At 57.3% G+C, this 20,094-nt stretch overlaps 3 protein-coding genes across 8 annotated transcripts; 2 read left to right on the top strand and 1 right to left on the bottom strand.

Moving 5' to 3' along the window:
• The first annotated feature begins 1,873 nt into the window (after positions 1–1,873).
• LOC127478658 (B-cell differentiation antigen CD72-like) lies at positions 1,874–4,722 on the top strand. Its single transcript, XM_051804647.1, has 6 exons — positions 1,874–2,052; positions 2,153–2,254; positions 3,136–3,450; positions 3,581–3,729; positions 3,950–4,047; positions 4,366–4,722. The coding sequence occupies exons 1-6, from the start codon at positions 1,926–1,928 to the stop codon at positions 4,502–4,504; spliced, it is 930 nt and encodes a 309-aa protein (XP_051660607.1). The 5' UTR covers positions 1,874–1,925; the 3' UTR covers positions 4,505–4,722.
• Positions 4,723–7,352: 2,630 nt separating this feature from the next.
• Positions 7,353–10,811, bottom strand: LOC127478660 (killer cell lectin-like receptor subfamily G member 1). 2 transcript variants are annotated; one of them, XM_051804650.1, is made up of 6 exons: positions 10,485–10,811; positions 9,922–10,032; positions 9,347–9,430; positions 8,540–8,688; positions 8,174–8,277; positions 7,353–7,684 (listed from the first exon to the last, which is right to left on the bottom strand). In XM_051804650.1, exons 1-6 carry the CDS (start codon positions 10,531–10,533, stop codon positions 7,489–7,491), a joined length of 693 nt encoding a protein of 230 aa, XP_051660610.1. In that variant the 5' UTR covers positions 10,534–10,811; the 3' UTR covers positions 7,353–7,488. The 2 variants fall into 2 exon arrangements, with proteins under 2 accessions (XP_051660610.1, XP_051660611.1); XM_051804651.1 differs by lacking the exon at positions 9,922–10,032.
• A 1,123-nt stretch (positions 10,812–11,934) lies between these two features.
• LOC127478653 (uncharacterized) lies at positions 11,935–14,911 on the top strand. 5 transcript variants are annotated; one of them, XM_051804638.1, is made up of 8 exons: positions 11,935–12,394; positions 12,508–12,582; positions 12,699–12,776; positions 13,722–13,772; positions 13,862–13,897; positions 13,985–14,029; positions 14,210–14,365; positions 14,458–14,911. In XM_051804638.1, the coding sequence occupies exons 1-8, from the start codon at positions 12,058–12,060 to the stop codon at positions 14,793–14,795; spliced, it is 1,116 nt and encodes a 371-aa protein (XP_051660598.1). In that variant the 5' UTR covers positions 11,935–12,057; the 3' UTR covers positions 14,796–14,911. The 5 variants fall into 5 exon arrangements, with proteins under 5 accessions (XP_051660598.1, XP_051660597.1, XP_051660600.1 ...); XM_051804637.1 differs by having other exon boundaries at positions 13,719–13,772; XM_051804640.1 differs by lacking the exon at positions 14,210–14,365 and having other exon boundaries at positions 13,719–13,772.
• Positions 14,912–20,094: the final 5,183 nt, after the last annotated feature.

Below are 20,094 nucleotides of genomic sequence, written 5' to 3'. Positions count from 1 at the left end.
GTCAGGGGAGAGCAAGGGGAGAGCAGGGAAATCCTCAACACAGGAGCACATTGCCCTGTAGACAGCTCTGTGGAGGGCTGGAGGTCTTCACAGATTCAGATTTTCTCTCCCAGCCTCTGAGAATGGGAATTTCCCCACTATGTAGCGTGTGCCACTGCCTCTCATCCTCTTCCTGTTCCCCTCCTAGAAGAAGTAAGCTTTGGCATTGCTCCAAACCTCTCCCACACAGTTGCATAGAGCAATGACATCCACTTTGCCTTCCCTGCCTAAGACCACAACCCCAGAACCCACAGAACCTCCTTCTTGGTCTCTCCAGCCTCTCAGCATCTCAGAGATCTCTACTGAACTTCATCCAGAGAAAGGTAGGTTTCAAAATGGACACTGAGTTGGGGGCCAGTTGGGCACACCTGGATGCAGCCAGTCCCTGGAACAGGACTGGAGGTGCACAGTGGTGCTGTTGGAGCACAGCGTTACAAGGCTGTAGTGGGTTGGTTTTGTGGACTTTTTAGGCCTTCCTTAGCAACGGGGTCAGAAATCTAGGGAAGTATTCCGTATCATCCCTTTCCGTAACACAACATATAAAAAGGCACAGATTAGACAGTTCACTCTCTTCTCTCTTCCAGTGGCTGAAGGAGACAGGTCTCTCCATAGACGGGCTTTGCTTGTATAGTTCAGGGCCTGCTGCTCAGACCTGCCATTATCTCCATTCCATTTGAGAGGCGTGGGGAGTTAGTTCTGCTGTCTCATTCAGGCAAGTATTTAATTGGTTTTTGTATTTATTTGCTAGCTCTCTATTAATGGGTATATTTGGAGGATATTTGTTTTTAGGTTTTTTTCATCCTTGTTTCCCCCTCCCTTTTCCCTTTTTCCCCCTCGGGAGCTCCCTATTGTGTGTAATATATTCAAATTGTATATATATTTGTAAATATATGTCATATATATATATATTTGATATAATCCCGTTTCGTTCGGACTCCTTTCAGGTTTTTTTTCTGTGGTTCATTTTTTTTTCCTTGCTTGGGGAGATCGAGAAGGGGGAGGAGACAGCTTGGACTTGGCGGGAGAGGCAGGCCAAACTGATACAAAGGCCACTGCCCATCACCTCTGCAAGAGCAAGGGAAGTCCTTCATCAGTGGAGAAAGGCAAAAATGACAGCCAGCTTCAAAAGGGACAGGAAGGAGGTTTGGAAAGCTAAGGGTTGGACAGCCTCCACTCAGTCTCCTGGATGAAAATGGAGCATAGTCTCTTGGGCATGCAGGTGCCCAGGCCCAGGGAGGACATGCTGGGGAAAGGCCAGTGGGATGTATCGGGTGACTGCCCAATATTCCTGCTACTGCTTGGGACCACTGAGCTGGGTACAATGGAAGAGTAATGAGACCATTTATCATGACACTTCAAGATCTGAGACATGATTTTCCATGGTGTCCTTGCTGACAGAGTGGGGGCATGTGACCATAATGAGAGGAGAAGTGAAAGCTCATGCTGCAATGTGGAAATCCCTTTTAGGCATTAAGGCAAACATTTCCACACAGCAGCGATGCTCCAATTCTGGAGCAGAGCACAAAGAAGAGGGAAACTCCATCCTGGATGGGGTCAGCACCAAAGCCACCTCTTCCCCCCTGTAAGCCAGCCCTGCCCTAGGGAATTAAGTCAATTCTCCATAGGCAAGGCCTGCAGCTCTGCCCAGTGCCTCAGCCCCGAGCTGCACTGCCGCCTCCACTGCCGTCCCAGGGGACCCCTTAGCAGTTTCCGGGGGCGGAATGAAACAGGATGGTGTTGCTGGGCCAATGGCAGGGCGCCAGTGTCGTGGCTGTACTTTCCCATCTGCCACACCTCCTTACACTTTTGCTTCTGCGGAAACTAGCTGTACTTTTTCTCTGCAGCAGCAGCAGCAGCGCCCTCGGGGCCATTGGGGTGGCCCGGGCATGGCGCAGAACGTGGTCTACGCCGACCTGAAATTTGCTGAGGGGTCTCCATCCACTGTCCCCGATGAAGATGACAGCCCCTACGAGAACGTGCTGCCAGGGCCGGTGACAGCAGTGCCCAGTCCAGGTGGGAACCCGGACACAGCCACTGCTGTGGGGATGCCCCGGCGTGGGGTGGGCATCGGGTGATGGCAGGGATGATGCCCAGGGGTGCTTGTCTTTTGCAGAGCGCTCGCCCCGGCGATGGCACATCCCCAAAGTGCTGCTGCCAGCCAGCCTGGTCCTGCTCCTGCTGCTGCTGGTGGCCACCGTGGCCCTGGGGGCTTGCTGTGAGTCAGGGGGATGGCCGTGGGTTGGGGGCTAGCGAGAAGGGGTGTTGGGCTGGGCCAGTGACGAGCTGCAGGGGGTTTGTCAGGGATGAGGGGTGCCTGAGGCTGGGGGTCCAGGACTAGTTGCTTCCTCTTTCACGGCTACATGAGCTGCCTCCCACTACCTTCCCACTCCCTCCTACTCCCCCCCACTGCCTCCCACAGCCTTCCCACTGCCTCCCATTGTCCTCCCCCTGTCTTACCACTACCTTCCAATGCCTCTCACTGCCTCCCACTCCCTGTCACTACTTCCCATTGCCTCCCACTGTCTTCCTACTACTCCCCATTGCCTGCCATTGCCTCCCACAGCTTCCCACTCCCTCTCACTCCCTGTTACTGCTTCCCATTGTCTCCCACTGTCTTCCCACTGCCTTTCTACTGCCTTCCCACTGCCTTTCTACTGCCTTCCCACTGCCTCCCATTGCATTCCCACTGCCTCCTGCTGCCTTCCTGTTGTCTCTCACTCACTCTCTTTGCCTTCTTATTGCCTCCCACAGCCTCTCACTGCCTTCACACTGCCTCCTACTCCCTCCCACTGCCTCCCACTCCCTCTCACTGCCTTCCCACCACTTCCTATTGTCTTCCACTTCTTGGATTGCCTACCACTACCTCCCACTAGCCTTCTCATTGCCTCCCCTTGCCTTCCCACTGTCTCCCACTGCCTCCTACTGCCTGCCATTGTCTCCCCTCCACCTGCCACCATTGGGACTTCCTTTCCCTTCTCATTGAAACCCCCAGGACAATCTCTACCCACAGACAGGCACTCCTATCTCATTCTCCCTTGCAAGTCCCATGGCCCAGCTGTCCCATGCCCATGACTCAGCTCACTGCCCTACCCCCAGACTGGCAGGTCACCCGCAGCCTGCAGGACACCTCCCGCAACTATGCAGCCGAGCAGGGCCGCCTGTCACAGGAGCTGAGCACTCAGAAGCAGAGCCTGGAGCAGGCAGAGCTGGAGCTGGCGTGGGCCAGAGAGGAGCTGCAGCGAGCGTGGCACGAGGGCAACATCAGCCAGCTGGAGCTGGATAGAATGAGCGCCGAGCTGGGGCACGTCTGGGGGGTCCTGGGCAAGACGGAGAAGGAGATGCAGGAGGTGCAGGGGAAGCTCAACAACAGCGAGAGTACTGTGAGCAGCCTGCGTGCCTGTGTGAATACAGGTAGAGTTGTGATGGGGCGGGGGCAGAGGCAATGTTGCTCTTGGGCAGATGCAGGGGTTGATCTCGGCCGGGCTGGGCCCCTCGAGCATCTGTGGGAGGATAAGTGTCTGACCTGTGCCCCTGTCCCCAGAGTGCTGCCCCTCAGGCTGGGTGCTCTACAGGAGCAAGTGTCTCTTCATCTCTGTGCAGAAGAAGACCTGGCAGAGAAGCAAGGATGACTGCAAAGCAAAATCTGCTGAACTGCTCATCCAAGATAGCTTGCTACCATTGACAGTACCGGTACAGAGCAGGGGTATTGTGGTACCCTAGGAGGGTGGGACTGGGCAGAGTCCCACCGGGACAGCTGCAGCAGTATCTGTGGAGGTGCTGGGGTAGCACCATGAGCCCCAGGTTTCCTTTCCAGAAGTCTGGGAGGAGGAGCACAGCCGACTCTGGCGCTCCTGGGCACCAGGCAAGTGCTAGTCATGAAGCAGGTGGCTGACAGCTTCTCTTCTTCCAGCATTTTGTGGAGGTGTCTACTGAAAACTACTGGATTGGACCAAGCATTTATTATAACACAAAGGCATCTTCTGAATGGCAGGACAGAAGTCAAACCTGGTAAGTACGAGAGTGCTGGGTGCAAGCACCTGCCCTTTTCCCACACCAGAAAGGTGCTGATTTGACCCTGTTACATCCCCCAGTAAAGGGGATGATGGTCCCCCAAGGGAAGGGGGTCAGGGCAGAGCTCAGCTGTGGAGTGTACTGCCAGATTTCCAAGTGGCAGAGCAGAAAACTGGGAGGAGGAATGCAACCCTTCCTCAGACTGGTCCCAGTGCCAGGCACCCTGCCTGCCCCAGCGGCACTGAGAGCTATGGGAAGTGGTGTCTATAGCAAGGATGTTGTCACTGCTACTCTGAGATGTGCCCTCTTTCCTAGGAATACAATGTGCAGGGTAATAGAATATGGGAAAATCAGGCATATATCGTGCTGGCATTCCTTTCAGTGGATCTGCGAGAAATCCCCGAAATTGAGCAGCACATCTGAGGCCCAACCTCCTCTCCTGGACAAGATCTGACTGCTGACACTCTACTCCACCTCTGGACTTGGCGACAGGAGCTGGGGATGCACCCCAAGACTCTGTTCCCTGTGCATGCATTGCCTCAACTGCGTTACAAAGCACTGGGAAAGAGGGTCTGTATTTTAAAGGCTAGAAAAGAAACCTTATTTCGCTTTCTTACACTCATACATACACTTATCACACCACCTTGCACTGTGTCTCTGTGTGTTCCTGTGTGCCCTGGCCAGCACACCCTGCAGTGATCCAAGTCTCCAGTGCAAAGCCCAGCTCCCACTTTCTGTGCTCCCCCAAGGCTGCCCGGGGAGAACTGTGCAGGATCTGCCATTTGCATTTTCTTGGAGCTGTGGGATGACACATTGGTATCCCTCAGTCTGTCCATTTTGGGGACTTCTGTGGATTTACAGCCTGTCTCTTCTCTTGGCATTAATAGCTCTCATCCTGCCCTTTTTCCTGCCTCCATCACCTGCCCAGGGCTTTGGGCTGGGTCTTGCCTGGGAAGAGCGCAGGCAGTGGTGCCATCAGCATGAGAAAATGCTGGGAAGCCACAAGACCATATGGGAGATGGGGAAGCTCTGGGGAGCCTTGAGAACATTGAAGTTGAATAAGGAAACCCTGAAACCATGGGAGAAAAAAAGGTGCAATGAAGAGCCCTGAGACCATGGGGGTGAATGCAGTAACCCTGAGACCATGGGAGGACGTGGAGGTTCAGTGAAGATGCCTGAGATCATGGAAGGCAAATGGGAGAGGCCCTGAGGAAATGGGGTTGCAACTATGAGTCTTAAGACAGTGGAAGAGAGAGGGAAGTACTGAGGAGACTTGGGAATGCTAGAAAAAGGGGACCCTGGCACCATGAGGGGAAGGTCCCTGAGACCATGGTGGAACCTGAATTGCCAAGCAGGGTGATAAGAGAGCCCTGTCCAGGATCCAGGTGGGGTGGGGAGGGGGAGTCCAGGTGCAGCACTGACCCTGCTGACTCAAGTGTTTCTGCAGAGAGTACGAGGTGTTGGGAACCATTTTGCTAAGCTGGGTTTGAGACAGCCAGCATGGTTTTCATCAATGTAAAGTCCTGCCTAACCAACCTAGTGGCCTTCTACAATGGAGTGATTTCATCACTGAACAAGGGAAGGGCTACAAATGTCTTATATCTCGACTTCTGTAAAGCTTTTGACACAGTCTCCCTCTAAATTGGAGAGAAATGGATTCAATGGGTGGGCTGTTTGGTGGATAAGGAATTGGCAGGACAGTCGCATCCAGAAGATAGTGGTCAATGGCTCTGTGTCCTGATGTGGACATTGGTGACCAGTGAGGTCCCTTGGGGATCCATATTGGCACCAATGCTACTTAATGCTTTCATCAACGATGTGAATAGGGGGATCTAGTGCACCCTCAGCGAGCTTGCAGATGACACCCAGCTGAGAGCTGTGGTTGATACATCTGAGGCACCCGATGCCATCCAGAGGGACCTGGACAAGGTCAAGGAGTAGGCCCATGGGAACATCATGAGGTTTAACAAGACCAAGTGCAAGGTGCTGCACTTGGGTCAGGGCAACCCCTGGTACCAACACAGGCTGGGGGATGAACAGATCAAGAGCAGCCCTGCTGAGAAGGACTTGGGGTGCTGGTGGGTGAGAGGCTGGACATGACCCAGCCATGTGCACTCACAGCCCAGAAACCAATCCTGTCCTGGGCTGAATCCAAAGCAGGGTGGAAAGCAGGAGAGGGAGAGAATTCTGCCTCTCAGCTCTGCTCTGGTGGGACCCCCATCTGGAGCACTGCATCCAGCTCTGGGGTCGTCAGCACAGGAAGGACATGGACCTGTTGGAGCAAGTCCAGAGGAGAGACACCTGTCCCAAGCCCAGCACTTTCTTGGTGCCCGGTAACCTCAGGGCAGGTAGGGGAAGTGAGCAGGGGCTCATCAAACTTCAAATCAGCATAGACCACACTCTGGGCCATGCAGGCAGCTGGGCAGTAGCAGTCCAGGAACTCAGTCCTGTTCTGCTCCACTGTGGTCATATAGCAGACTGTGGCTAAGACCATGTGGGATGGAGACACTTCTTCATATGCAGAAAAGCAGAAGTAGTTGCTTTATTTGCAAAAAGTGGTTTTATTTCGGAGGATGCTCTGGCTTTGGAGGGTGGGGGGTGAATGAGCTCCACTCTGGGCTGCATGCTCTACATCTGTGCCCCAGGCTGTGAGGAGCCCAAGCTCCTGTGTACTGGCCACAGCAGGGCTACACCACCCCATGTATCACCTTTTCCCTCCCAGCCCCTGCTCAGGACACAGGATGCACTTATTATATTGGTCCTCTGAATATGCCAGGGAGAATCCCAGGGATGTTCATGCCAGAGCTCCAGGCTGCTGTAACCAGGAGGTCTATATTGAAACTTTAACAGCTGCCGGAACCAAACACCTTCAACTCAAGCCTCATCAGACCTTTCAGGCTCTCACACATCACCCAGATTCAAAGCAAAGTGAGGCCACTTGCTGGAACCTCCTCAGACTGGGTCAGCACCACTAGATAAGCTGCTGCCCGGTCCAAGTCCTCCATGGGATGAGGAAGCAAAGGGTCACCTCTCAGCTGTGTGTTCCAAGAAGCATAAACACCAGGCAGCCACCACAATCAGAAAGCTTTCAGGAGACCTGCTCCAGCCTGCACAGGAGCTGCCTCATGCTGCCATCAGGCCACGAGGATGCTTGGATTGCTGCTGGCTGAATGCTGGCTCCTGGAACGGTGCAGCAGAGGCAATTTCCCACTTTTCATTGATGCAACCGAGTCAGTGAGCTGGAGGATGCACCTCTATCACACCCCTGTCATTCCCCAAAGACAGACACAGTTTTTGGCAGAGTTTATTGGCAAAATGCAGTTACAGGGAAATAAAGAGGTCTGAGCCAGGAGGCAGCAGTCAGTGCCTGCGAATGCCCATGAATTGGAGTCAGGCAGGGAACATGGTGGTGGGACAGGCTGGAGGTTCCCACAGCCATCAGGGCCTCACACAGCTGTAGGTGGTGTTTCCCCAGATGAAGGAAGGAGGCGAGGACTGGAGCCACTGCAGGGTGGCTGCACTCTGCTTGCAGACCCATCCAAGGGGTTCCGAGCACAGACCACCCGACAGCCCCAAGCCTGACAGCCTGCCACAGGCCTGGTAAGACCTGGTGTAGCGATGGATTAGGAAGATCCTGCAGGGAGAGAGTGCACTGAGACGGGATGGACAGGAAGAACTGAGATTGTCCCATCAGTAAATCCTCCAGCCAGGGACCAGAAGTGGCACAGGGATGCTGCGGGGCAAAGCTCACCCCCCGCCATGGAGCACTGTCTCCTGCCTCCTCCCAATTAAGCCACATTTTCTGATGCTCCCAGCCCCATCAGGTACATGAGACCCTCAGGTCCCTCCTGGCAGGGCTCAGCACCAACTGCACCAACCAAAATCTGGGAATCTGCTTTTGGGGGAACCCTCCAGTCCCTCACCCAGGCAGAGTATGGGCACCAGGGTCAGGCCTCTCTTCCCTATCTTCTCTTCCCTAAAACGCCCCAGTGCAGCCCTGGGGAGACAGGAGGTGGCCAAAATATGGAGCACATCCCTCCATGCCAGTGTCCCCCTGTCACCTCCCTGATCCCTGCTGCTGGACCCTCAGCAGCCCTGGCTGGGGACAAGCTGACAGCCCTACCCCTTCAATGTGGTGCCATCCAGCCACTTCCAGTCAGATGCAAAGCCATCCTTCTTCAGCCCCACATGGAAGACCTCCATGTCCGTGGTGCGCATCAGGAAAGCCTAATACAGGAGAGGATCCAGGTGAGCTCCCTGGGGGGACACACATCCCCACCCACGATTAGTGATGGGGGCTGTGCAGCATGGGCACAGCATTGCCAGCTCCCTGCCTGGAGGCTTAGCTAGGATTTGGGCACATAGGCCAGAGCCAAGGAGCTGAGACAATGCTGCTGATGGGTGGGTGGCTGCTGAGGGACCTTGAGGTGGTCACCAGCACAGCCCGATGCTCGCAGGGAGCTGGACAGGGCAGGCTGGGTGCACTCACCAGGGTAGTGTTGTCTTGGATGGTGACCAGCTGTGCCCCTCTGGAGCAGCAGTCCTCTCTGCTTTTCTCCCAGGTCTTTTTGGCAGATGAGAAGTAGTAGCACTGCCCTGCATCCCAGAGCCAGCCGACCGGGCAAAACTGGCATTGTGCTGCACACCAGAAACACAGCAGCTGGGATTGGGCAGGGGCTGCCCCCAGCCCCCAGCCCAAGGGGCAGGACAGTGACAATGGGCAGCCACTGGGTACCAACCCACCCACTGTGCTCCTAGGGCTGCCCCACGGAGACCACCCTCCACTTGCTGTTATTCGGGAGCTCAGCTCCCGTCTTCCAGCCCCAGCTCCCCAGAGGGAGGCCCTTATGAGAAGGAGCTCCCTGGGGAGAAGGAGTTACAGGAAGGTGCTGGCACTGGGCAGGGAGGGGAGCTCCAGTTTTGCAGAAGCAATACAAACACAATTTCCCAAGTGCTGGGAACTCAGTCAAGATTTCAGTTGGACCAGAGATGGTCAAAGAGAGCACCTGATGCCATCTGGAAAATGGATGCTGGTGGCATCCATGAGCCTCGTGCTGGTGGCATGTCCAGGTAATGCTGAACCATGCTGGGGTCACCTCTTCCAAAGGTCCCAACATTCAGCTTGTTCAGCAGTGCTGGGGCAGCTCTCTATGCTATGAGCCAGGGGACAGGTAGCAAGGGTGAAGGAATATTTGGGGTGGGGAGAATGTCCTGGAGCACGGACAGATCCTGCTGCTTGAAAGGAGCAGCTAGGCCCTCTCCAAACTTTGTCCAGGAGCTCACCAGGCTCTCTTACCTCGCAGTGTCTGTTGCCCATAGCTGGGGCTCTTCTCCATGCTCCAGAGATCATGGGTGCAGCTCATCTGTTGTTGTACTAAATCTACAGAAGAAGAGCACAGGGGTGTCCCAGCAACTCTGGGCTCCTGCTCCCAGCAGCACACGGTGTCCTCTCCCACAGGGTGACCCCACAGCTGTGGGTGAGGACATCTCCTGCTTTGGGTACGCCAAGCCAGCCAAGGGCCTTGCGGCTTTTGCTGTGCTTGGGAGCCCAGCAAAACACAGACTTTCGGGGAAAGTGCTGCTGCCTTTCAGTTTCAGTGTCACCTCTCTCCTTCCTGCTTTCTTTTCAATGCCATGTGATGGCCTTCCCCAAGCCCACGCTGTGCCACCAACTTTTTTTTCCAGTCAAGTAGGCGATGTCTTGCCTAACCAATTTTCTCACTTGCCCCAGAACCCTCAATGCACTCAGCCCCAAGCGGGAGGGCCCAGCTCCTTGGGGAAGCTGCAGCTCTGTCTGTTGGCCCTGTGGCGCCAGCTCCAACTGCAAGATCCGAGACACAGAGATCCAGGCACAGGCAGGTAGGTACTCACAGTGGAAGCTCAAGCTGACAAGGATGATTTGTGCCAGCAGAAGCACCAGGGAGAGGAGACCCAGGCTGAGGGTTGCCCAGCACCAGGGCAGGCGCACCGGCTGCTGAGGACCTGAGAAAAGGATTTAATTTAACCTAGACCCTGGGGGGCTTGGTGGGAGCAGTGCGTAACTTCCAGCCAGGAAATGTCTGTGAATCCCAGGCAGGATGTCAGAAGGCAGTAGGGTAGCCCAGGAAAAGTGAGGGAGAGCCCATTTGCAGCAGTGTGATCCTCCTAGAAGTTGTTTCCCTGCAGACAGCACTTTATATGGGACAGGGAGAGCAGAGCAGGGACTGCCTGTGTGTGCTGTGGCATTGGGGTACAGTGGGCATCCCCCACTCTTGAGCCTCTCCTGCCCCCCCACCCTGAGAGCAGGCAGTCTGCAAGGAGGCTGGAGAGGAGCTGCTTGGGAGAGGACACACAGAAATTAGGGGAAGCAGGTCTGGGAGGTCAAGGGTCTGCAGGAGGGCAGGGAATCTGCTGAGAGAGCTGGGTGCCAGGGACAGGGAGCACCGCGCCATTACCTGGTGTTGGGGGAAAGCGCAGATCAGCGTATGTGACCCTCTCTTCCATCCCTTCTTTGATTTCTTGCTCTGCACCCCACAGGGACACTGGCAACCCTCTCCCAGACACTTTGTCAGACGGGTGTGATGCAAAATGGAAAGTGTCACTTCCTGGTGGGGTCCCCAGAGGCACCACCTGGGACACAACCCAGGGGCGTCATGGTGCTGACAGACACTTGGGGCAAGGGGCTGTTGGGGCTGGCACCCAGGCGTTCCAGCACAAGGGAACCCTGTGGCCCTGGTTTTGGGGTAGCAGGTGATGGGGATGGCTGCTAACTCAGACACAGGTCCAGGGCTGAGCTGGGCAGCCATGTCATGGAGTCATAGAATTATTTGGGTTGTAAAGGACCTTAAAGATCATCTTGTTCCAACCTCCCCTGCCATGGGCAGAGAAACCTTCCAGTAGACCAGGTTGCTCAGAACCCCAGCCTGGCCTTGAACATTTCCAGAGATGGGGCATTCACAGCTTCTCTGGGCACTGTACCAGTGCCTCACCACCCTCATAGTGAAGCACTTTCTAAAAGAGGGAAAGCCATACAGGGAGCAGCTGAGGTCACTTGGTTTATTCAGCCTGGTGGAGGCTGCGGGGAGACTTCATCTCAGTCTACAGCTTCCTCACGAAGGGCAGCAGGGGCAGGCATCAATCTCTTCTCTGTGATGACCAGGACTGGACCCGAGGGAATGGCATGAAGCCACGTCAGGAGAGGTCTAAGTTGGATATTGGGAACAGACTGTTCACCCAAAGGGTGGTTGGACACAAAACAGGCTCCCCAGGGAAGCGGTCACAGCACCAAGCATGACAGAGTTCAAGACGTGTTCAGACAATACTCTCAGGCACATAGTGTGACTCTTGGGGTATCCTGTGCAGGGCCAGGAGTTGGAATTTGATGATCCCAGTGGGTTCCTTCCATTCCCCCTTGTCCTATCACGTCGCCACGCGCCTCTCTCCAAGCAGCAAGGCCACGGGGTATTTGCTTACAAGTGGTTTCTGCTGCCCTTTCTTTTGCATGGGGCTGCAACTGCATCTCAGCCCTGGAAAGCGGGGGGCTGGGGTGCTCCTTACCCTCCCCCAAGCCTTCAGGGCTGCCGCGATGGCCATCCCTGCCGTGCCCCCCGAGCCCCCAGGCCCCCGGGGACAGACAACGTCCCCCGCTCCGGGTTGCCAGCTAATGCTGGGGGAAGGATGGCTCATCCGGACTACGTTTCCCAGCGGCTCCTCCCGGGGCTGCACATGCTCGATGCGGCTCCCGGCGACTCCCGGCAGCTCCCGGCGCGGCGCCCGGTGCGGCGCAGGGGCGGTCGGTGCGGCTGCGGCTGAGACCGGCGGCGATCCCGGTTGCGGCTCCCGGGGCGACTCCCGGCGGTTCCCCGTGCAGCTCCCCGGGGAGACTCCCGGTTTGGCTCCCGACGGCTCCCGGTGCCGCCCCGGCGGGGCATCCTCCCGGTGCGCCCTCGGGAGCGCACGGCCGAGCCCCGGGGCTGATCCCGGCTCGGGGCCGAGCGTTCCCCCGGCGCCCCCCGCCGCCCCAGCAGGATGCCCCGGGGGCGAGCCTGGACGCAGGCGGAGGTCAGCAGCCTCCTGTCGCTGGTGGGGGGCTCGGGGGAGGCCGCCCTGCTCATGGCCTCCACGTCGCGACCCAACGAGGCGCTGTGGCGGGAGATCTCCCGGGGGTTGGCGGCGGCCGGCTACGGGCGCAGCGTGGCCCAGTGCCGCTCCAAGTGGAAGGCGCTCAAGCAGGCTTTCCACTCGGAGCGGGAGACGCGCCGGAGGGCAGGACACCACTCGCCCCGGCTTCCTCCGCACTACCGGGCCATGAAAAGTATATGGAAGGCAGCCGGGCGGCCCGTCTTTGGCGAGCGGAGGATGCCAGGTGGGTGCCAGGGACGGGCATGTGGGCTTAGCAGGGTGGCTAGATGTGGGTTGCTTGGGGACTGATGCTGCCCGGACAGCCAGGGTATGTTGATGGTCTTTCTCGTCCTCTAGAACTGGTGAAACTGCCCACCAGGAAGCGCAGGTCAGCCCTTGCCACTCGGTCTTCATCCTCGCCAGAGCCACCAGGTACCTGTGGGCTCAGACAGCCAGAGTGGGGCTTGTCCTGTCTGTGGGGTGGCAGACACCCCTCATCACCCAGTTATTGAAGCTCTTTTCTGCACCCCCCTCACTTCCTTCTGCAGGGCACGATGTTAGCAGGGACACCCCAGGCACGCTGCTGTCCCCGCTGCTGCGGTGTGCAAAGGATGAGCCAGAGAGCCGTAAGTACCAACCTGCCCTGCTGCACCAAGCTGCACGGCCACAGCTCCAGCCCAAGCCCAGGCCAGCATAATGGGAATGGGGGGCTTAGGGGATCAGAGGATCCATCACGTGTCCCTTATCAGGGATGTTCAGTGATGGGAGCGTTGGGATTTCCCCCTCCAGAGGCTTCAACTAGAGGTCGAACTAGCCCCAGAGCATGAAGGGATGGCTGGGACAGGGCAGGAAGGGGTCTCCATCTCTGACCCAGCCTGAGGTCATGGCAAGCCTGCTGGCCACCCCATGGCAGATTGTGGGGCACAAAGTCTGTAAGGGCCAGTGGCCCCAATACAGCCCAGAGGTCTCCTGTGGCTGTGTGGCACTGCAGGGCATGTGACTCCCCTTCCTTTGTCAGGTCCTGGCTCCCCCCTTCCCCAGTAACAGCATAGGTCTTTGGATGAGTTAGGACTGTGTGTGAGGGCCAGAGGTGCTTGCAGCTCCCATGCCCCGCAGCCCACCCAGGGGCGTATCTTGCACCCCTCCAGGGAGTTTGGCACTGAGGTGGTGCAGGATACATCCCTGAGTCTGATTTGCGTGGGTGCCCCGGCCAGCATCCCACACTGGGTAACCGCCTTCTGTCTCCCTAAATTCCCCCTGCAGTTTCAAGTGGATGTGGGATTCTCCTTCACTTCCAGTCCTAGTCTGTTGTGTAGCGTTCCTGCGCGCTGCTCCGCCGCTGCTGCCTTCCAGCCCAGGGGTGGCTGCATTGCAGTGGTGGGTGAGTGACTCCTGCTTTTGTACCTAGCTCTGAAATGCTTTGGGGCCCTGCAGGGCACTGTGGAGCTGTGGCTAGGGCATGTTGGGCTGTGGGGCTGGCCGAGGCAAGCCAGGCAGACCCTGGGCTGGTGGTGATCCCCTGCCAAGTCCTGTCAGACGGTGTATCTCTCCTCTCTGCTTTCTCCCAGCAGCTGGTGGGGAACACATCGCTGGAGTGCCACCCACACCCCCCACCATGCCATGTAAGGCTTTCCTTGCCCTGCTCAGCCCAGTAAAGCCCAGTAAATCCCCTCAGCCCCACGAGCAGGGTCTGATACAGTTCTCGTTGCAGACACCAGTTGCTGCTTCCCTCCTGTCTCCATCCTGGGTGAGCATCATATCCTGGCTACTCTGTTTGTGCGCCCTGGGGCAGGAGGTTGCTGCAGCTCACAGGCTGTATCTGCTCTCATTCCAGGCTGTCACACTGACCTGAAGCAGGAAGGAACAGAGGGAAAGGCTGGTAAGTGTATGCAGTTTTGAGCAAGTTGTCCTGGTCCAGGGGACAGCTCTGTCCTGTCCTGCCAGCAGGAATGCAGGGCCTGGGCTCCCAGAGGCAGTGCCTCCCCAGGTCTCTGTGTGGGGTGAAGCTGAGCATGGCTTTGGGTGCCTCCATCACTCTGGTTGTTTCCTCCATGCCAAGCTATCGTGGCACATTTTCCTGGTGAGACGTCCCTGGGGATGGGAAGAGGAAACCAAATGCTGCCAGTGGCTGTCGCAGCCTCAGGCTCCCAAGAGACAGCTGCCCTGAGCGAGCAGCCGGCAGCAGGTGAAGATGCATCAGATGCAAGCCTTCATGGTGGGTCCTCCCTGCAGCATCCCAAAAGCCTCACAGGGAGCTCTCAGAGCCATGGTGAGGGTTTGCTGCCACTGACTCCTCTCTCACTGCAGGGCCTGGTGTGGCGAGCTTGCTCCAGAACGTCCAGCAACTGCTGGTGCAGATCCTGCAGACATCACGGCAGCAGCAGGCACTGCTGGAGAGCCTGGCCAGCGACACAGTCTCCCACCTCCAGCTCCTCTCCCACAGCCTCGTGCAGGTGGGAGAGACCCTGCACCAGCTCCTGCTCCGGCCACAGACCCATCCTGGCCCCCTTAGCCACTACATCTCCCATGTGCCCCTTTTTGAGGGTGGCCCTGGAATGCCCTGCTCCCCTGGCACTCCCCACACCTCTCCAGATTGCAAAGAGGAGCCTCAGCTGTCCCGTGCCACCAGTTGCACCCCACCATAAGTGCCACCATCACCTACCCCAGGAGCAACAGCTTTGCTACGCAGCCACAGCACAAATCTGTATAGCAGAGGTTCCAGATATTTTGAAAGTTTATAGAAGAGAGACATTTTAATAAAATTAAAAATAGCTTTTCTACCAGTGATGACAATTGACCAATTCTTTCCCCCTCTCTGGGGGATGTTCCCCTTCTCACTTTCAAGATGAGGAGGAGGGGAACTTGGCTATTTACAGCCTCAGAAACTCCCAGGCCAAACACTGTGGTGCAGATGTGCTTTGTCTGCCCCTTCCAGCAGCACCTGGCGCAGGCAGGACCCCTGCCTGGGGAACATGCTGCTGGGCTGTGAAGCAGAGTGGGGCCTCCAGGACTGGAGGGCAGGAAGCCCGGATTGCCAGGGTGCATCCCTCTCCAAGGGAAGAGGCTGGGGTGGGCGATGCTGGGTGGCACTGGGGCTGCAGGGGCAGTCTGTGCATCAGCCATAGGCCCTTGTCCTCTGGGTCCTTGGCAGGTCACTTCCAGACAGTGCTGCGGGCTTCCCACATGCAGCAGTGAGGCTCTCCTGCTCCAGGAGGGATCCTCCTGCTTTAGTACGTGGGTCACCATCAGGTAACAGTAGTTGCAGACGTGCCATGGCATGTGGTGTTTGGCAAGAGGGCCACTGTCTCTTGCCCCAGCACCCACCACCTTCAGCAGTTTGTGCACGTACTGCAAGGGGATGGGGCGGTTTGCTGCCTCCAAAATCTCTTTGCCCCATCCAGGGAGAGAAAGTAGTCAATTCTGCTGATGTAGGGCAGGTAGATGTCAGGACAGTAGTTCTGCAGTGCCATTTGATGGAGGGCTGATAGGTGGCCTGCCACTTCTGCCAGAAGAGTAGGAACACCATGTAGGGGCTGGTCCATGCCAGGAGGCTGGGCAAGCAGTCCATGTTGAAGCAGCTGTCATCCATCTTGAGGATGTATCAGGGTGTATCCACTGCTCTGATACCGTGCATGACCTTCAGGGTGAGATTTCAGTACATGTCCCTGTAGCTCCTCAACAAGATGTACATGAACTCCCGCTACATACCCTGGCCCACTGCTGCCTCAGATGCCTGCCCCACTAGACACACCATCTTCCAGGGGCTTGCCAGGACACCCTACATCCTCCAGATGCACACGCCAGCAAGCTGGAGCACCCCACCTGTGGCCAAGCCGTGGAGAGGGGTCAGGGGCATGGTCTACTAGCAAGGTGGCTGGGGGCCAGCAGGTGCCACAGCATCAGTGAGCAACAACATCACAGTCCAGACGACATCTGGCAGGGGAGAAGCATGGGTGAGCAGCGCTGGGAAAACGCGTTACATCTTGTGGCATTGTCCCTCATCCCACACCAGCTGTGCACCCTGAGTCAGAGAGAACAGCGTGCTGTGGAGGCACCTTGGCCTTGTGATGCGGTGGGCAGGGAGCCTGGGCCTGTGGGGGCTGCCGGGAGTGGGGCGAGCCCTGGTGGGGATAGTGATCCCACTGCTGCACACAAAACATCCTCTGTGCTCCCAAGCAGGAGGAGAAAGCGGCTGGCTGCTGGCCAACAGCTCCAGCCCCACGCCTCACGGCTTCCTGCAAATAGCTCTGCCCGGGATTTCTCTCCTTGGGACCCGTCAGGGTGGGCAAAGATAGCAGACAGGTGGCATCTCCCTTCCTGAGCTCTGCCACTTGCATCAGTGAGGTTGCAATGGGAGGACACCTTTGGACTGTGGTTGCCCATGCTCCCCCCTTACCTTGCTGTGTTCCCCATCATTCCACTGATTACCCTGCTGTGCTTGCCACCATCCCATTGAGCTCCCTACCACCCTGTTCTCATCCCCACCACCCCACTGAAAACCCTGGCTTGCTCCCTGCCTTTCTGCGATGCTCCCCACTTGAGGTTACAGCCTGCTTCCTCCAGCCCTGGGACACCAAGTACCATTCCCTCAGCCCCAGGGTGCTGGGGCAGTGGGACGGGCTGTCCTCCCACACAAAGTGGGGGCAGGTCCCTGCCAGGAGGTGAAGGGCAGTGAGAGGTGCTCTGGGATGGCCTGCAGTGGGGGCCTGGCTGCAGGGGAGAGTGGTTTTGCAGCAGGGCCTTTGGAGGGTGTTCTGGGGGTTGCAGGTCAGGGGTGCATGGGATGGCACCAGAGGTGCAGGTGGGAGACAAGTGGTGTGCGGTACCGTGATTCTGGAGGATTAGATGAGTGTGCAGTAGGGTGCAGTGAGAGGTGTGGGGAGGGGTGCAGGGGGTGCAGAGGGACTGCTGAGGGGGTGCAGTGAGGGTTCGGGGAGAGGTGGAGTGAGGGGTGCAAGGAGTGCAGAGGGGGTGCAGTGGAGATGTAGTGAGGGGTGCAGTGAGAGGTGCAAGGAGTGCAGAGGGGTTGCAGAGGGTGCACTGGAGGTCCGTGGGGGTGCAGGGGGTGCAGTGGGGGTCAGAGGGGATGCAGAGAGTGCAGTGGGAGGTGCAGTGAGGGGTACAGGGGGTGCAGGGGGTGCAGTGGGGGTCAGTAGGGGTGCAGGGAGTGCAGTGGGGGTGCAGTGGGGGTGCAGTGGGGGTCATTGGGGGTGCAGGGGGTGCAGTGGGAGGTGCGCTGTGAGCACGCCGGGGAGCACGGGGTAACAGCACGCCCATGAGGAGCGGGGCCAGCCCGGAGTAACAGCTCGGCAGCCAATAGGAGGCCAGGAAAGAGCGGGGGGCGGGACCAGGCCGAGGTACGTCACCCAATCGCAGGGCCCACCGTGGGTCAGAGGCGGGCGCGGCCAATCCGGCTCCGGGAGGGGGCGCGGGGGGGGGGGGGTGTCCCCGTGACGTCACGGGCGGGGATTCCCCTGCGGGGCGGCTCCGGCGCGAGGGTCCGACGTGCCCCCAGCCCGTCCTGCCCGGGGCTGCGGCATCGCCACGGGCCGGGCTGTGCCCCAGAACGGAGGGGTCGCCCCGCAGTGCCCAGCGGGTGACCCCGCTCCGCGCCCCTCTCGGGTCTGTGTCGCTCCCCCCTCCTCCCTGGTGCGGTGGGCTGCTGGGCAGGCACGGGGGTGTCCTGCCAGGCAGGACTGCACTGCACCCTCCGCTTAATTCTCTGCCCACAAAACATCCCACACCGTATGACTTGGGGTGTCCGCCCTGCTCCCCGCCTCAGCTTGGGCTCATGGGGGTGTGTATGTGTGTATGGCCAGTCTTCGAGAGCGAAGATTTGGGAAAGGTCATTAACCCTTCGAGCCTGCGCAGTGGATTTTTTAGGTGAGACACAGTGTGCGCTGAACTGAGCCCACCCTTTAGTCCTGAGGTTCATCTGCCGGGGCCGAGCGAGCTCGGACAGTGGTAGTGAGGTCCTCAGGATGTAGGTTTGTTTAGAGTGACCTTCTCTTAGATGGATGGCCTTACAGGGCTGACGAGCTCCATCTGCCTGGGGGTACCGGAGAGGCAGTGGGACAGGGCTGGATGGCAGTCTTTTACCAGCGACCCCCCCCAGTCCTGGGATGCAGTGAAGGTGGTGTCAAGGTTAACTCGGGCTGGCACAAGGTGATGCAGGTGTGGAAGGGTCTGAGATAAAGCCTTTCCTGGGGGTGTCCATCTGAAACAAGCCCTGTGGCTGGTGAGACCCTCCTGCTCCAGACACATGCAATGTGTCTTGCCACTTGCAGGGCTGGGGTGACAGCCAGAAGAACAGGAAAAACCTGGAGAGAGGAAGGTGGGCTCCTTCTGGGGCATGCAAGGCCTAGATGGCCTAGGAACTGTGAGGGTTCTGCTCTGGGCAGCCTAGGCATAGAGCTTCTTCCCCCTCCATCCCACACAGCAGCTTGCAACAGGACAGCTGCACTTCAACAGCCATGAGACCCCCAGGTGAGCCAGAGCAGACCCCTTGGGTAGGGATTTTCCCCTAGTTTTATGCCACTCTGCAACAACTCAAAGCTTCACTGCTCCCCTGATCCCCTCCTTCCTGCATGGCCTGCCCCAGCCCAGAGCCTATGTATAATAATTGGAAGAACTGAAATAATAAAGTTGTTGCCTAACAGTGGCAGCAACCCCTTTGTCCCTGTACCCTGCTCCCAGCCAATACAACCACACCATGACCTGGAGGTGAGGCTGTGTGCCTACTAGAGCCTGTCCCACCCTGCAAACCTGGGGTACAGGGAGTGTGACCCAAATTACTTCCCTGAGGTCAGCTTTAAGCTGTGTCTGTAGTGCATCTATAGTTGCCTGCTAGTAGCTGCATGCTCAGTCCTGATGCTTCCCTACTGCATCAGCCCCTCCCCTACTCTTTCCTGCCCCAAAGAGTACCCCAAGCCTTGGGGTGACCTGGTGAGGGGTACCCCACGGTCATGGCTCACCCTGCAGCCCAGCTCTAGTGGCCACCATGCTAAAGCTACAGCAAAAGCTTGGGGTGTTGGCATTAGGAAAAGTCCTCCTGCCTCTTGAGCCTTGCAAAATCCTTCTCATGATGTCCAAATGCTGAAGGAGAGGTTTACCATGAGGTAAACCAGGATGCAGCAGGACTCCCACATACTGCTCCTGCCTCTTCACTCCTCTCCCTGAGCAAGTGGTCCATGTTCACACTCCAGTGCTTTCTCCCAGATTGCTGAATGCCCAACCTGCTGCCACGGATGGGTCTGGCAGGGTGTCTGGAGGGATGAAGACCTCTGGGCAATCAGGCGCCCCAGTAGGCCTTTGGGCACTTCCCTATTGCACTTTTTTTCAAAACCATGATGTTTTTCAATGGAAATGTAAGAGCTTTCACCAGCAACTCTTAGGTGGAACAGAAGGTAATAACAGAGTATTCAGGCTCATGGTCATGACCTGAAGGTCTCCCATGCCACAAAGCAGCATCCAGAATCAACCCTGACAAACAACCATCCAGATGGCATGCAGCACAGGATGGATTAGGCAGAAGTATAATTCCAAAATCCAGAAGTTAAGTGAAGCAAGAGAGGGTGTCTAAGGACAAGGAGTGGAAGCTGCTTTGAAGTGTATCAGGATGTTTATCTTGATATCAAAAGCCCTAGATCACTTTTTTAATGAACTGGCTCCTCCCTTTGAAGTGGATCCTCCTGTGCTGCTGCTCATGGCTGTGGCTCAGGAAGATCCTGCACAGATTTCACCCTCCTCAAACGTTAATTTTTCTCTTGTAATTTGCCTGAAAATGATGAGACCAAAGGGAAAACTCAGGAATAAGAACAGCCAGGCTGCCTTTGGACCTGCCAAAAAGAGGACGGGGTCAGGCAGGGGTTTCTGAAGGCAGATTGAAGGCTGGATGCAGGGACATGCTCAGTGTCTGGGAGCACTTGGCACCTCCCTGCAGCA

This window comes from Manacus candei, unplaced genomic scaffold, assembly GCF_025592945.1.
Source record: "Manacus candei isolate 608988 ecotype Guabito, Panama unplaced genomic scaffold, ASM2559294v1 h1tg000061l, whole genome shotgun sequence".
Taxonomy (NCBI): Eukaryota; Metazoa; Chordata; class Aves; order Passeriformes; family Pipridae; genus Manacus; species Manacus candei.
Note: the sequence above shows the minus strand (reverse complement) of the source record. Positions and strands in the feature narration are given on the sequence as shown.